The 14,865-nt window shown below is 45.8% G+C and overlaps 1 protein-coding gene across 1 annotated transcript in view; it reads right to left on the bottom strand.

Annotated features, from left to right (window-relative positions):
- Positions 1 to 14,858, bottom strand: part of COL23A1 (collagen type XXIII alpha 1 chain) — a 291,209-nt gene extending 276,351 nt beyond the window's left edge. The window contains exons 1-2 of the mRNA XM_014521404.2: positions 14,815 to 14,858; positions 6,037 to 6,106 (exon numbers count right to left, since the gene is read on the bottom strand). Coding sequence (XP_014376890.1) covers positions 6,037 to 6,103 — 67 coding nt within the window. The 5' untranslated portion in view covers positions 6,104 to 6,106; positions 14,815 to 14,858. The remainder of the gene's footprint in view (positions 1 to 6,036; positions 6,107 to 14,814) is intronic.
- Positions 14,859 to 14,865: the final 7 nt, after the last annotated feature.

The raw sequence follows: 14,865 nt of genomic DNA, 5'->3' as shown, positions 1-14,865 counted from the left end.
AAGCCTGATCCGCTGTTCGTGCCCTTTTCCAAATGCATAGACACTAGAATATGAACATGATTAGCCTTGGTGGCTTCTCTGCAGCTTTTAAGTTAGAAAACTCCCAGAACTGCCCATCTTTGGATGGTATCTTCCCTCTGACACGCACCTCAGAGATCTTCACTAGGGCTGTACAGAACAGCTATGTTTCGTTTCGGCCATTTTGGAGGGACAGTGATTCGTTTTGGTGTTTCGGATCACTGTTCTGTTTCGATTCGGCCAAATCCGTCTCGGAGTTTCAACGGTGATTCGGATTGGCTGGGGAGAGGCAGGCACAGCCAGGTGGCTGCAGGTTCTCCCGTGGCTCCTCTGGTTGTGCCTGCCTCTCCCCGGGCAGGGGGAGCTGCCAGATTAGCCCCCATGGTTGCCCTGCCCGGCCCCAGCCTCCCAGCACTTCAAAAAAAAAAAAAAAAAAGCCCCACACTCACTGGCTGTAGCAGTGGTAATGAAGGCCTCTGGGGGCTTATGGCAGAGCTCTCCCATGCAGTGCGGGGTGGCCCGGATCGTCCCCCGCTGCCTGGCACCTGTGTGGCAGCTGCCCCATGGCACGGGTGCAGCGCGGCTTGGCAGGGCGCTGCATGCTGTCTGTGAGCTGGGGTCGCTGGGGCCTGGCTGACTGCTGGAACCATCCCAGCTCCTGGACAGCATGCAGCACCTTGCTGAGCCACACTGCACCCACGTAATGCAATAGCTGCCACACAGGAGGGCAATCCCTGCTGCCTCCCACTGCCCGGCTCTGCCATGAGCCCCCAGAGGCCCCGATGGCTGCTGCTACAGAGGGTGAGTGCAGGGCTTTTTTAAGTGCCAGGAGGCTGGGGCCGGACAGGGCAGCCATGGGGGCTTCTCCCGCAGCCCCTCCATCTGTGCTCAGTGTGGGCTGTGCCAAGTAGACTCAGGTGCTGGCGCTGGCCCCAGCCAGCAGCAGCAGCACGCTGTCATCCCACACACAGATCCAGGGGCCCACGCCCCCCGGGAGGGCTTTGGGCTGTGCCAGACTCCTCCCGGGGGGCGCAGGCCCCCAGATCTGCACGCAGGATGACAGCAGGTTGCTGTCCCTCCCCCAGAGCACTGGGATTGGAAGGGACCTCAGGGACAGATGGCAGACACTGGCCAGCTACACAGTTAACATCAGAGGTGTCCTTCCACCCCTCTTCCCCCTCCCTCTTCTTAGTTTCCGTTTCCCTGCAAGCCCGGCTCTGAAACATTTCAGATGGTTTGGTTTCGTTTTGAAGATGTTTCAGAGCCTCCCGTTTTGTTTCAGATTCGGTGTTTCAGGTGCCAAAACACCTCCGAAATGACACGGCTGCCAAAATTTTGCACAGCCCTAATCTTCACATACAAGCTACTTTCTTGGACAGAAGGGGAGGGTATCCATTGCCTCCATAGCCACATCTCTCTCCCAGTCCCCACAGAGGGCAGGAGGAATACTTTAGTATGAAACAGGGTATCATTGTCCGTGCCAGGGCCACAGATTCATGATAAAAAACAATGCAGCCTGGAGCTGTTTGGAGAAGCAAGGAAGTAGAGGGGCCAGAGGATAGAAAATGTGGTAAAAGCCAGAGCAAACACAAACAGTACAAAGCTACTTTACAGATGGCCCCGACTCTTAATAGATCCCAGGGGACTGGTCAGATTTGGAACAGCTCTAGTCCAGTCTTCCCCATGCCTCCCTCCCCTGAAAAATGTCAGAAGGGAATCCCGCAAGAAAATGCTTGCAGCAATTCCCTCTAGAGTCCAATCTCGTCCCACCTTCATTAATTTTCCTGACAGTAACTGGAAACTATGCATCAAAGAAGTCTGTCTTGTACTTGATCCAGCAGAAAGCCTATAGGCTTGTACATCCGCATCACTCAAGTGCCCCATCTGAGTCTAGGTCCAACAACAGATAGCTATTTCTTTTTAAGGTTTTTAAATATTTGAATGAAATGCTTGCTGGGCTCTAATATGAGCCTGTCCACACTCAAGTCCTTCAGGCTCCTGTAGCACTGATTGGAACAGTCCACTTATTACTCATAAATGCGGATAAACCTTCTGCCAAGGCAGCCGTTACATTTATAAAGTGTCTTGCATGCAAAAGGTGGAAAAGAACCATGCCTAAAAACATAATACAAAAAAAAGCAAGTCAGGCACAGCTGAACACCAGTAAGGTGAGTGGAACAGAGACCTCTCATTGCATCTTTTAGCTTTTTCCAAGGACCCATCCACTGAAAAGGTCGGTGAGAAGCAAGTTGCATCACTTGACCGACTAATAAACGAGTGTCCTCGCACCTGCTGAATTTCTCTTGCTGCAAAGGCCATGTGAGGATAAGAACCAGAGAAAGACAGGGGAACTGGCACACAGATAAGTCCCCTACAAACTATACGGGGCCTGAGTCAGAGACCACATTTAATACAACCCTTCAACTGATCCAGTGCTTTGCCAGACGTTATGCGCAGGGCAACATGCACCTGGTCAGAATAAAAAGTCTGGGAAAAAAGAGGCAATGAACAATGAAGGGTTATGACAGCAGAAACAAAGCATTAATATGATCAGAAACACAGACCTGAACTTGATAGCTGCTCTGGAGCACTGACCCGCTCACAGCTTCTGGGACTTCTGCAGACTCTCTCACACAAGGGTCTTGGAGATAGTTAAGTCGCAGGGAAAATTCTAGCTACAATTGAGGGGGAAAATGTTGGCTGCTCTTGCAGAACCAGTACTGCACAACACAGACCAAGGAGGATGCATGTCAGGCTGTGAAAGCACGCACAGGAGCAAGCACCAAACGCACTTCACCCCCGTATCATGCAATCTGGCATGACAGCGGCGTTTTAAAACCATCTTTCTTATGGCCTTTCTCGCTTTGTTTCTATGGCATTCATGAAATAATATGGGCTCCCTCTGCTGGTCAACCTTGCGTCTAGGTCTCCAGTAGATCGACTGTCTGCTTTCTATTTCAGAACAACCTCTATTTAATAAATAAAACCCCACCAAGAGTTAACACTCCCAATGACTCCCTTACAATGTAATCACAGAGTCACTTCTTACTGCTGTTCTAACGTTAAAAAAAAAATGTTAAACAAGCCAAGATGTAAACCATATTAAAAAAACATCTAGGGATGGGGGTGAAGGAAAAGTCAATGGCTTAGTCAACGCAACACAATTAATGCTAAACTGGTGTCCCGTACATCCCGTCAACCCTGATTTACAACTTCTGTATGTGACTTTATGGTTCCTAGGAAAGGGCTGAATTAGCCTCATGTCTCATTTAATGCCACGATTTACCACAGGGAACCCTTCTCCAAAGGAGATGTTTTTCCAGCTATCACAGCTTTAAATGTGAATTGATCCCCCCCACTTCCCTTGGCTTCCTTCTTTGTGGCACTGTTTTAAATCAGACTAAGAACTGCAAGAGCCCACCAATCTGGTAATAAGAGCATGGAGGACAGCAAGAAAGACTCTTTAATAAAAAGAAAACGCAAAGAGAATGGGAAAGAGAAGCTGATCTGAGCAGAGCATCTGGCCGGGCCCATCTCGAGAGATTGCTAGACCCCAAGATGACCTCAATGAGGAGTGCAGGTATTCAACGCCTGCTGGGAGCAACCTGTTCAACCATGGGGCAGAAAGTAATCCGGCCTTCTTCAGTGAGGAACATCAGGGTAAAGTCTGCTCTGACTGAGGGAAGAGCAGCGGAAAGGGCTGACAGTCACTTACTAGTGACTATAATAAGAATTTCACCAGCACATGGAATAACTCCTTTTTAAAAATCACTGCCCTCATCGTCCAAAGACAAACAAACAGACCCACTGACCCTTTAACCGAGTGGTGATTCTTGCATGCAGCAAAAGAGCCACTTAAAATCTCAACTGCTTGTCATCCAGACACAGAAAAGGCTTTTTAACCCTTTGCTCAGATGACATCAGTCCTATCCTGATACAGGCAACTCAATCTAAAAGGCTGCAGCCTAAGGCTAGGGATAGAAATTATACATAAACCAGTATAAGTGATCAGAAACCAATTCAGATCCATAACACAACAGAAGTTCAGCGCATGTAAACCGCTTTCAAAGTGGCCAAAACTGGTTTAAGATAAACTTGGAAGGATGTAGTATCAGACTTATCTGGGTTAAGATAAATCAGTGTACTGAACTTGTGTCTCAGATCCCCTCCAGATTCAAGTTAACTCACAGTCCCCCGGTATCCCAGGATTCTTTGTACTTCTCCCACAAACTGTCCCCCATACAGGGTGGGTGGGCTAGCCTTGACCCACACAGTCTGCTCCAGCTGAGCAGGGAGGCATGCTCGAGCCTCCCGCCCACCCCAGCTTCTTGTCTGGGTCACTGCAGGCATGTGGCTGCATTTCTAGAATCAAAAGTGAATGTCTGTTCACTTGCTTACCAGTTCAATCTACACAGCTTTAGATTAACCTGCAAAGATTAAATTGATTCAGCCTCAGGCTTCTTGACTGTCTGTACTTAGCCAAAGAGTCTGATCCTTCCCTGAGCCGTATGCCCCCAGAGCCCATACGCTTTGCTGAACTGGGACCCCAGGCTATATTCTGTCGAGTCCTAGAGCAGAAACAAAGACCAGCGGGCCATTTCTTGTTAGTTGGGAACTCCGAGGAGGCAAAAGTTAATTTTCTCCCCCTGGAGCTAAAATGTGCATGAGAAAAGTGGGTCTTTTTTCCAGACTTTGACTGACAGTCTAACATGGGTTAAAGTAACCCCGATTTGTGTCTCAGCTAATCTAGTTTAGTTGTAAGACAATCAGTCCAGACTCGGAGCATAAAGATTGTTCACATTAGCTAACCGCTAGCAAATAAGTTAAATAAAATTACTACAATTGCGTTAGTGCATTTAGAAGAGCCATCATTGAAATATTTAAGACTATTATGCAGAATTTCAAGGCTTACGATCAAAGGAAAAATCCCTCATTTTTGTCTCATGACTAAAGAGTAATGCTGCGAGCCAGGCTCGGATAGGTCTCACGTCCAGCAAACAAGGAAAATCCCAGCGTGCTTTTTTGTCTATTATGCTTCCAAATGTTGTAACACTACACTTTGTATACCAAAATAACTTTGTCTTAATCAATGCCACTTAGGTGACTTTGGTTTCTGTACACGACAGAGTGATTCATCTGGACGCTTTTAATCTCAAATGCTGAAAATATTCTTCCTCTGCACATGATGTACAGACAACTCCGCATGGAGTACGCAGTCTGTATTGTTTTAAGGATTATTTAGTCACTCCTGACTATAAAATGTTTTTTTAAATATTAGCACTTTTATGCATTTTGCATTGTCACAGTCTTGTACAAATATTGAACTCACTTATCTTTCCATCTGTGCAAAAAGAAAAAGAAATGCACCAGAGTGCAAGTAATTTAAACTCCTTACTATTATTAAAACAAGCAGAGCCTTTAGGGTGTATTGTGTAAATGAATTTCCCACACAAACTAATTGAAGATGTTGACTGTTTCCAAGGAGCATGCCCTGGCTAAGCAGAGCAGGAAGTCCCGACAGTTTAGGAAGTTCATTAAACTGTGTAATGGAATTTAAGTAGTCAGTGACAGCTTTCATGCAGCGCAGCAAGCGGGAGAAGCAGCTCTACCAGCCTGCAAAGAGGAGTGCAAGAGCTTTCAATTATTGCACACATTTCAGCTGCAGAGATCTTGATGCCACTTAAATACCACTATTCAGTAGACTATTCAGGGCATGCAGCTCAGTGACTCTATTAGAGTGAAAAGGTTATTTAATAGTGCATATGCCTCCCCCCTGCAGCCCTGTACTCCTTTTTCATGTAAATAGGTCAATGCAAGACAATGGGGGAAAAAAATCCCGCTGATCAGAAAAGGGCGCTTCACCTTGGGAGCTCTAAACTCTTCAGCACATTCCACTTAATACAAAGTAGCAGCTAAAAGAAAGGCGTGTGGGTATAATTAACCCAGGAAAAAAGGACTTAATTTACAGACAGCCAGACCTTGGAAGTGGTACAAATAAAACAGCACCGTTCTACATACCTGGTGGGCACACGCAGTCAGACGAAGCTTCTCTCGCTGTCCGTAACTTGGCTAGCCCTTCGCCCATTTTCTGTTTACAAGGGGAGAAAAATGAGAGATAGTTAAAGACTGAATTTATATAGGCTGCACGTGCACGGATGACCAAATCATAACACAAATTCCCTGCATGTCGTATACAAACTTCATCCTTTTTTCTTCGGGAGAGTTTGACAATAGCTTCCACTAGAGTGTCACAAAAGGTTCTTGAAAATCTCCAGGCTGCCAGACCCTGCCACCAGTTACCCAAGGTAACAACGTCCTACCACGTCTTCCAGCAAATAACTTCTTTAATTTCCAAGGAAGAAATTACTCGGCATGACAGATTGCTATCACAAGCCCTTGATAAGTACTCGAGATGCTAATAGCGCTGCGCCGTCAAACTGTGCGGCTGATGCTCTCAGCTCAAAAGGAGTCTACTGTGCTGCTCAAGTTTTAGCACCTCTTCTATGCCGACACGTGCTTCAAAAGAGACCCGTTTGCTAAGCCTGGATTGAGGTGCAGGATGTCATAGGAGGCAGAGCATGCCACACAGAAGGATACCTTTTTGTCTTTTTCTAAACCAATCAAAGGAGGACCAGTACAAGATCCCTTGCCTTCTACAGCGTGCAAGACATTTTTTTTTTAAATTACCCGTTATTTATTTCTGCCCTTCAGTAGGTATCAGCAAAATATGGATACATGAGCTTTCACTTCTGGGAATAGCTGGACAAAATGTTCTCCTCTGGTTTGTCACACACAGTGTGAATCAAAGTATTTCCAGGGAAGTGAAATGACCCAGGGAACTCATCTTAATAAATCCATGGCAGCAGCACAGATGTGACATTACATGAATGCTTTTTGTATTTGCAAACCCACATTATCTGTAAAGTCATTTTTTTTTAGATTCACTATATATGGGTTCTGTTGCTTTTGGGGACACGCTGTAACAATTCGAAAGAGGAATGAAAATGCTCAGGTTTTGAAGTGGTTCTTCCCAAACACCACTCTGTATAGCTGAGGATCAAGGGTCAGACATTACCATGCAAGTTTTTTGCCTTTTTTTTTGTTTTAAGTCAAAGCATCTGTGCTCCTGCCTTGTTTTCAAATAGTTTACAACAGCATTATGTTATCTGTTAGAGAAAACAGGATCACTGGAGTAATCACACCTATAAGGTCTGTAAACATTATCCTGTAGCAATCTAAAACTAAAACAAAGCCCTGCAAAGCCACCAAAGAGGTTCCCCATTGATTTCAATAGGTTCCAAATCAGGCCATTTTACTCCTGCCATTCATTTAAAGTGGGAGGAAAAGGCATACCATGAACAAAAATAGATAGATATGCAACTAAGACAAACGGCATGCTCAAAAATCCTTTGACATCTGACAAAAACCAATGGAGCGCCCTTAACATTTCTAACAATTTTGACCAGTTGGGAAAAAAATCCTGTTGTCCACATAGTTCAGCCTAGAGATGTGACACTATTGTCCTTCATCCTCAGGGCAAGCTGCTGCCTTACACGTAATACTGACTGCCCAGCGTGCCCGACCCAAAGCTTTAAAGAAATTCCACACCTATTCCTTCTCATTTTCCTAATAAATAACCAACCGGAAGCAAATAAAACCGGTTGCCATAAGAAGAGCTTGCAGTAGCGGTTGGCAGATGGGTTGATCTGATCTTTGACTGGCTGGTCTCGAGTTTTGGAGCGAGGGGTAGCAAGCCAGCTTCACTTTTCTAGACAGGAGCATCCTTGACTGGTGGCAAACACTCGGAGGATAGATGCCTTTTTGATTCATTTTAAAACCAAAGCAGCGGCAGCTCACCGGGCCTCATCTATCTTTCATTACACTCCTCCATTCTGCTAAGTTAGCTACAGCACTAATCAGGCCAAAACAGCTTTGAGAAAGACTGGGAGAACAGTGCATCACGAAAAACAGGTCAGCCAAACAAGGGAGGGGAAAAGGAGACCGAAAGTTGAGTCTGGGGCTTCCATTGCTCAACAGCATTCAAGAGGAAATCCTCAATGAAAGTGGCTTTCAATGAGAGTTGGGTGCCTACCTCCTTTGTTTCTGATCAAATCTCTAGGCCATATTTTAGGGGTGTAGGTTGTAGCCGTGTTGGTCTAAGGACACAGGTAGACAAGGTTCCTTGGGTGAATCAGATATCTTTTATTAGATCAACTTATTGATCTAATAAACTGATTGGTCTAATAAAAGATACCTGATTCACCCAAAGAACCTTGTCTGCCTAGGCCATATTTTAGCTGCTTAACGGGGGGAAGGCTAATGGGACTACTAAACCAAGCAAGGGTCTTCAGGACCGAGCCATTTTGGAGCCTCCGTCTCATTTAAACCACATTAAGAAGAAAGAAGGCAATAATTATAGACATAGGCCCCACAAGCATGGTCATGTCAAGGGAGGGCAAATCCAGCATGCTTACACGCTTGAATTCTGTCCAGCCCAGGACTCTGTTTATGATCAATTCAAGACCAGACTAATTTGTGAATTAACTTCTGCCCCCATATGCAGTGGCACAGACGGTCTTTCTGGCTGTTGCAATTCTAATTGTATAACCCCATCTGTTCGAATGTTATGCTGCTCGCAAGCCAAAGCACCCACGAGGTGCTAACAATAACTGGTTGGAGTATCTTTGAGTTGCTTGGAACGACACACTGGAGAACTGCTTTATAAGCTGCAATAGAAAGGATGGAGGAGTTTTAGACTATCACAGAATAAAACCATAAGAAATCCTGGAGGGAAAGTTCTGAGATGGAGGGTCTCTCTTTTGGGGTTGGGGGGGGAAGAATTGCCCGAACAATTGATTCATTTCTCCAACAATCATAGGATGCAGAGTGTACACTGCAGATGAGTCACTATTTTCTAGTTACCCCGGATGATAAAGCTGCCCAGGAAAATATAAAAGTTATCCCATTTCCAACTCGTTCAGGAGGCTTACAGGTCTCTGGGATTTTCTCATTTTTTGCATTCTGAAGCGCGTGCCCAGTAGTCCCAATGCATTCCCCTACTCACACGACTGATTAATCTGAACGCTGTCTGGCTAATAAGGAACAATAAATCCATTGTGAATTAAACTGTCCTGCTTTGTTTACAACAACTAAATATTTCTTTAATCCTCGCATTAACATTTTTACTACAGCATGAGAACTATGCGCTTTGGATTCAAGCTTTTGCTACAGAACAAGTGGCAATAAGGCCACATCTGGATCACATGCTTAAAAAAATATTTTAGAGTATATAATACTAGGAATTCATCGATCTTTTGGTGTTGTTGAAGACTACTGCATGTGCATAACATGGTTAATTATAAAAGCCAAGAGGACAGTAGCAGACTTGCTCATCTAAGGCAAAGTTTGCAAAGGTGTGCGTGAAGTCCCTGAGGGTTTTTCCTGGGCACATACAGCTCTTTGAGATGGGTGGGGGGGGAAAGAAAAAAAAAAAATCTTATTTTATGTGCATTGCAGTAGAGTCTACAATTGAGACTGGGGTCCCACCATGCTAGCTACTACATACAAGCAAGCCCAACCTCAAAGACTTAACAATCCAAATAGACAAGGTAAGGAAGTGAAGTGTTGAGAGAACAAGTGATTTCCCCATGATTAGAGAGGGAAGTCCAAATCCAGTGCCTTAAATAATTAGTATTCCCTCCCTCGGATTTCCTTACTATATCCTAACCTTTTCTACTTTCTGAACATTTCTCCCTGTTTGTGCATGGTGCACAAACCAAACACACAGCATTGCATTTACTTCCTTATATACGTCTCAACTTCAGAAGTCGTGTCAGCAGAGCCTGGGGACAACCAAGCATTCATGCTCCCTATGCAGAGGTAGAGAACACAATTGCACTTCTATATGTTGTCCCGTGTGAGACCCATGTTCATATACATGTTTTGGTGTCATTTCTTCTGCAGCTTTGTGGTCAACTTCAAAAGGAAAAAAAAAAAGTTAAGAGTTTCTAAAAAATTGACCCAAGGCATCAGGTCATTCACTAGGGGTCACAAAGTCTCTTCTGCAGCAAAATTCTCAAGCTCAGAAAGAATAAAGGAGCCACGAGTAGGATGTTTTAGACAATTAACAAGAATGTGATCAAAGAGAGTTTGTTGTTTAAAACTTCAATGTAAATGAGCAGATGTAGCTTAACAGGACTGGTAAAAGATAACAGATAACTAATTAACATTCACTCCCTGAATCTGTTACTCATTTAAAAAAAAAATGCTCTCAGTATGGACTGAAGTTTGACCAAACTAAGGGTTTCAACAAGCATATTCTTGTAGCAGGAACTCAGTTTTGTGGTTTAATTTAATTTAATTTTCCCTGAACACTCCCCATCTGAGCACTCACAGTGGAAAGCAAGCTTTCCACTCTTAACTAAATCTCAGCAAGAGATTTTTTCTTCTGTGGCACTGCCCAAAATCATGTGCAATTCCCAGCTCCAAGCATATTTACTCAAATAACACCAACAGAACTGCTGGCATGACTGACACGCTAGCCTGTAACTGGAGCAGGACTTAGCTGACGGAGTAAGTCCAGCTTTCAAGGATCTGAAGTGAAACAAACACTGAGGTTTTCTAGTCATGCGATTTGCAAGCACCTCTTCTGTTCCAGCACTTCAGACCCATCCCTTTAGCCAGGGGTTCCCAACCTGTGGTACATGTACCCCTGGGGATAGGCAAGACATCTCTGGGGGGTACGCGGGAGAAATTGCTTAATGGTGGATTTCGTTTTCATAACAATAATAATTGGTATTTAAGGGGTTAAATATATAAAATGTATGGTGGATGGGATACATGGGGAGCTGGTAAATCTGGAAGGGGGTATGCAATAAGAAAAAGTTTGGGAACCTCTGCGTGATGCCATTAGTTAAATTCGAAGTGACAAGGCATGCAACACCCTCATTTTGGTAACACCATTTTCTACGCCTGGAATAGCCTCCTTTTCCCCCAAATGCCGAACTATGGTTCCTCCTCCAAGTCTGACTTCTTTTCCTTTAGCTTTGCACCGCTGATCTCCATGTGATCAGCAATGACAGGGACAGAAATTGCACATAAACCAGAGTAAGCGATCGGAAACGAGTTCAAATCTGTAACACAACAGAAGTTCAGGGCACATAACCTGCTTTCAAAATGCCTGAAACTGGTGTAAAATAAACCTGGATGATGTAGTATCAGACTGAACTGGGTTAGGTAAAATCGGTTTACTGAACTTGTGTCTCAGATCCCCTCCAGATTCAAGTCCACTCACAGTCCCCCAGCATCCCAGGATGCTTTGCACCTCCCCCAGAAGCCCCACCTTTGCAGGGTGGGCAGGCTAGCCTTGGCCCACTCTGTCTGCTCCAGCTGAGCAGGGAGGTGTCCTCTAGCGCCCCCCGGCTTCTGGCCTGGGCCACTGCAGGCATGTGGCTGCATGTCCAGAATCAAAAGTGAATGTCTGTGCACTTGCTGATCGGTTCAATCTGCACAGCTTAGACTAACCTGCGAAGATTGAATCAATCCAGCCTCGGGGTTTTTGGCCGTCTGTGCTTAGCTGTAATAATAAACAAAACAGAAACCAACAAGCAACATGCACGATCTATTTTATTTTCTCTCTCCCTTCCTATTGTTTCCTGGTGTCTCTTCCCTAACCACCCATTCTCTCTCTGAATTCAGCCCTAGAATAGATTTAAGCAATTTTTATTCCCATGACGAGTTCCTCTGAATTCCATGGGACTAACACAAATGTTTGGGGTGAGGTGGGCACGCTAGTAGGGAGGGAAAGACTGCAGAAAGACCTGGATAGGTTGCAGGGGTGGGCTAACAAAAACAGGATGCATTTCAATACTGACAAGCGCAGGGTGCTGCACGTGGGCAGTAGCAACCGGCAGCACACTTATAAGATGGGAAACTCCCTTCTTGAGAGCACGGAGGCAGAAAGGGATCTAGAAGTCGTCATTGACTCCAAGATGAACATGGGCCGACAATGCGAGGTCATGTTTGGCAGGGCTAACCGGCATGATCCGGGGACAGCAGGACAGACCCTACAATGAGAGGCTACAGGACCTGAACCTGTTCAGCCTTCACAAGAGACGGCTGAGGGGGGACCTGGTGAACGTCTATAAACTCACTAGGGGGGACCAGAAGGGTTTGGGGGAGACCTTGTTTCCCCTAGCGCCCCCCGGGATAACAAGGAATAATGGCCACAAGTTGTTGGAGAGTAGGTTTAGATTAGACATCCGTAAGAGCTACTTCACAGTCAGGGCAGCTGGGATCTGGAACCAACTTCCAAGGGAAGTGGTGATGGCTCCTACCCTGGGGGTCTTTAAGAAGCGGCTTGATGCCTACCTGGCTGGGGTCACTTGAGCCCAGTTTTCCTCCTGCCCAGGCAGGGGGTCGGACCTGAAGATCTACAAGGTCCCTTCTGACCCGACTTCTATGATTGTATGATATGATTCTATGAAATTATGTTGCACACACAGGTAACTGTTTGCAAGGCTCAGACCTTGAGGCTGGAAATTTCTTGGACAGAATATCATGTGTTATAGGCCAATTGCACCAATGGTACAAAGCCTGTAGGAAAGAGGCAATCTAGTATTCCATCATTACTTCCTCTGTCAGGCTTATATTCTGCAATCTTGTGAGCTGGGCTGCAATTTTATGAGCAACTAATTGTCAAACCGATCCTAGAATCCCCAAACTTCTTTACTACCTGGTAAATCACTCAAATAAAATAAAATAAAATAAAATAAAATTAAAATCCCCTGAAGTAAAGGCAACTGCTGGGATCGAAAAACCTAATTTCCTCCAAAAATGTGTTAATGTTTAAATCAGAAGGTAGAAACAAATGTGGAAACTCATTATAGGAAGGAGAAATATAGTACTTCTTTGAGCATGAAAGCTTCCAGCGTTCTCTGAATTACATCAAGGAACTAAGCAAATCCAGCAGCAAATACTGTAACTAGTTCTTAATCTCTTCAATCCTCCATAAATCAGTTCATCACCATTAGACCACATTCTGTTTTATGATATTCCACAAGATAATGGGGACCATGTTCATGTATGTGTAAATGAAACGATAGTCAATTACAGCCAATAAAAACGTACCATTTAAATACTGGAATTCCCTTTTTCACTGCCTGCAACAGGGGACAGCATTTACTTTCCTTCTTAAAATGAGTAATACCACCTAAGATGTTTTTGCATAGTTGTTGTTAATGAAAGGCCAGACTCCACCACTTAGTTGTTGTCTTGTGGGTGCTACTTTATGGAGTAAGGGCTCCTATACACATGCAGGGAGGCTGCTCCGATGAGTTGTACTTTCAGCACATGGGAGCAGACTGGATTAATCAAGGCTGTTGGAGCGCTTGTAATCACTGCGCTCCAGCAGACTCCGGTGTCATGTGCATCAGTGTCCTTGCACTGAAAAGTGGCAGCCGGGCACTTCAAAGCTCCTTCAATGAGCTTTAGTTCAAAGCACCCCACAGCCATTTTTCAGCACAGGGATGCTGATACACGTGACATTCTGGGCACTTTTAATTAGCACGGCTCTCAGAGACGTGCTAATTAAAGCACCCCCTCCATGTCCCAGAGCACATCTATAAATGCCCTAGAGGTCTAACTCAGTAAAGAGTGCTAGCATAATCTGGCTGCATAGCATTTAGACTTCTTTCTCGTTTTTACCCACAGTATGCCAGACCTACATCAGCTACATTCTAAGGAATGAATAAAAAATTACAAAAAAGAAGAATATTAACTGGTTGTTTTCAACTTCCCAGACTTGTAAGTGATGGCAGCACTTTGGAGTAAGGACAGCTGTCTTCCATTCTGAGCACTGACACCAATTAGAAGGATAACTGCTCTCTGTCTCTGCTCGTCAGTCTGTAAAATGGGGATAATGATACTTGTCTTGCTCACAACTGGCTCTAAATCTCGCACAGCCTCAAGCACCATCCACTCCCACCAACTTCAGCATCAGGCCCCTAGTGAGGAAGTGGTGAGCCATACTCCAGACTAAGATTGGAGGCACATGGGCTAAGTATTCCCATGCATGCCAGGATGACCTTTCCCTCCACCACCTAGCAGATGGAAGAGCTAGGGCTCCACTAAAACAGTGGCTCTCAGCCTTTTTCAAATCAAGGCACCCCCCAGGGCATGAAGCACTTCTCTGTAACTTTTTGAAGTGGCACGTGGCTCAATTCACAAAGCAAGTGCATTTATCATCGTCCTTACCTCCTTGCAGAGGAGCCGGGCAGCGGGAGCAGGGGAGACACCAGGTCGGGAGAGCCCGAGCCTGCCCTCATCTGCTTTTCTGGGGGCACTCCTCAAGGGATCTGGCAGCTGATGGAGACTCGCCCGACTAAGGAGCAAAACGGCTTTCATGCCCTGGGCAAGTTTTCAAGACCCCAGCTCCTACAAAAGTCGAGTGCTTTGAGGGACCCCAGCTCCTACAAAGCTGGTTACTGAGCAGGGGAAGAGAGCAGGGACTTGAGCACCTACTTCGCAGAGGCATGGCACTTTGGAAAGTGACCGCCTCCGCAGAAGCAGACAAGGTCCTTGGGACGAATGCAGTATCTTCTATTAGACCAACTCAAATCGTTGCACACCTAGCCCTTAGACCACCACCCCTCCCAATAGGCGGCTGAGCTGGGCGGGGGGAGGCGGCAAGTGTCCCCCGAGAGCTTCAGCAGGGCGGAGCGGACGCCCCGGGGGTGCCTTTCGCAGGACATCGCGGCCGCGGGGACCCCGGGCTGGGGCTGGGGGCGGCGCACTCACCTCCCGCAGCAGCTGCTCCACGTGCGGCTGCAGCAGGGCGAGCAATGCCGG

Source organism: Alligator sinensis, unplaced genomic scaffold (assembly GCF_000455745.1).
Source record: "Alligator sinensis unplaced genomic scaffold, ASM45574v1 scaffold741_1, whole genome shotgun sequence".
NCBI classification, from domain to species: Eukaryota; Metazoa; Chordata; order Crocodylia; family Alligatoridae; genus Alligator; species Alligator sinensis.
Note: the sequence above shows the minus strand (reverse complement) of the source record. Positions and strands in the feature narration are given on the sequence as shown.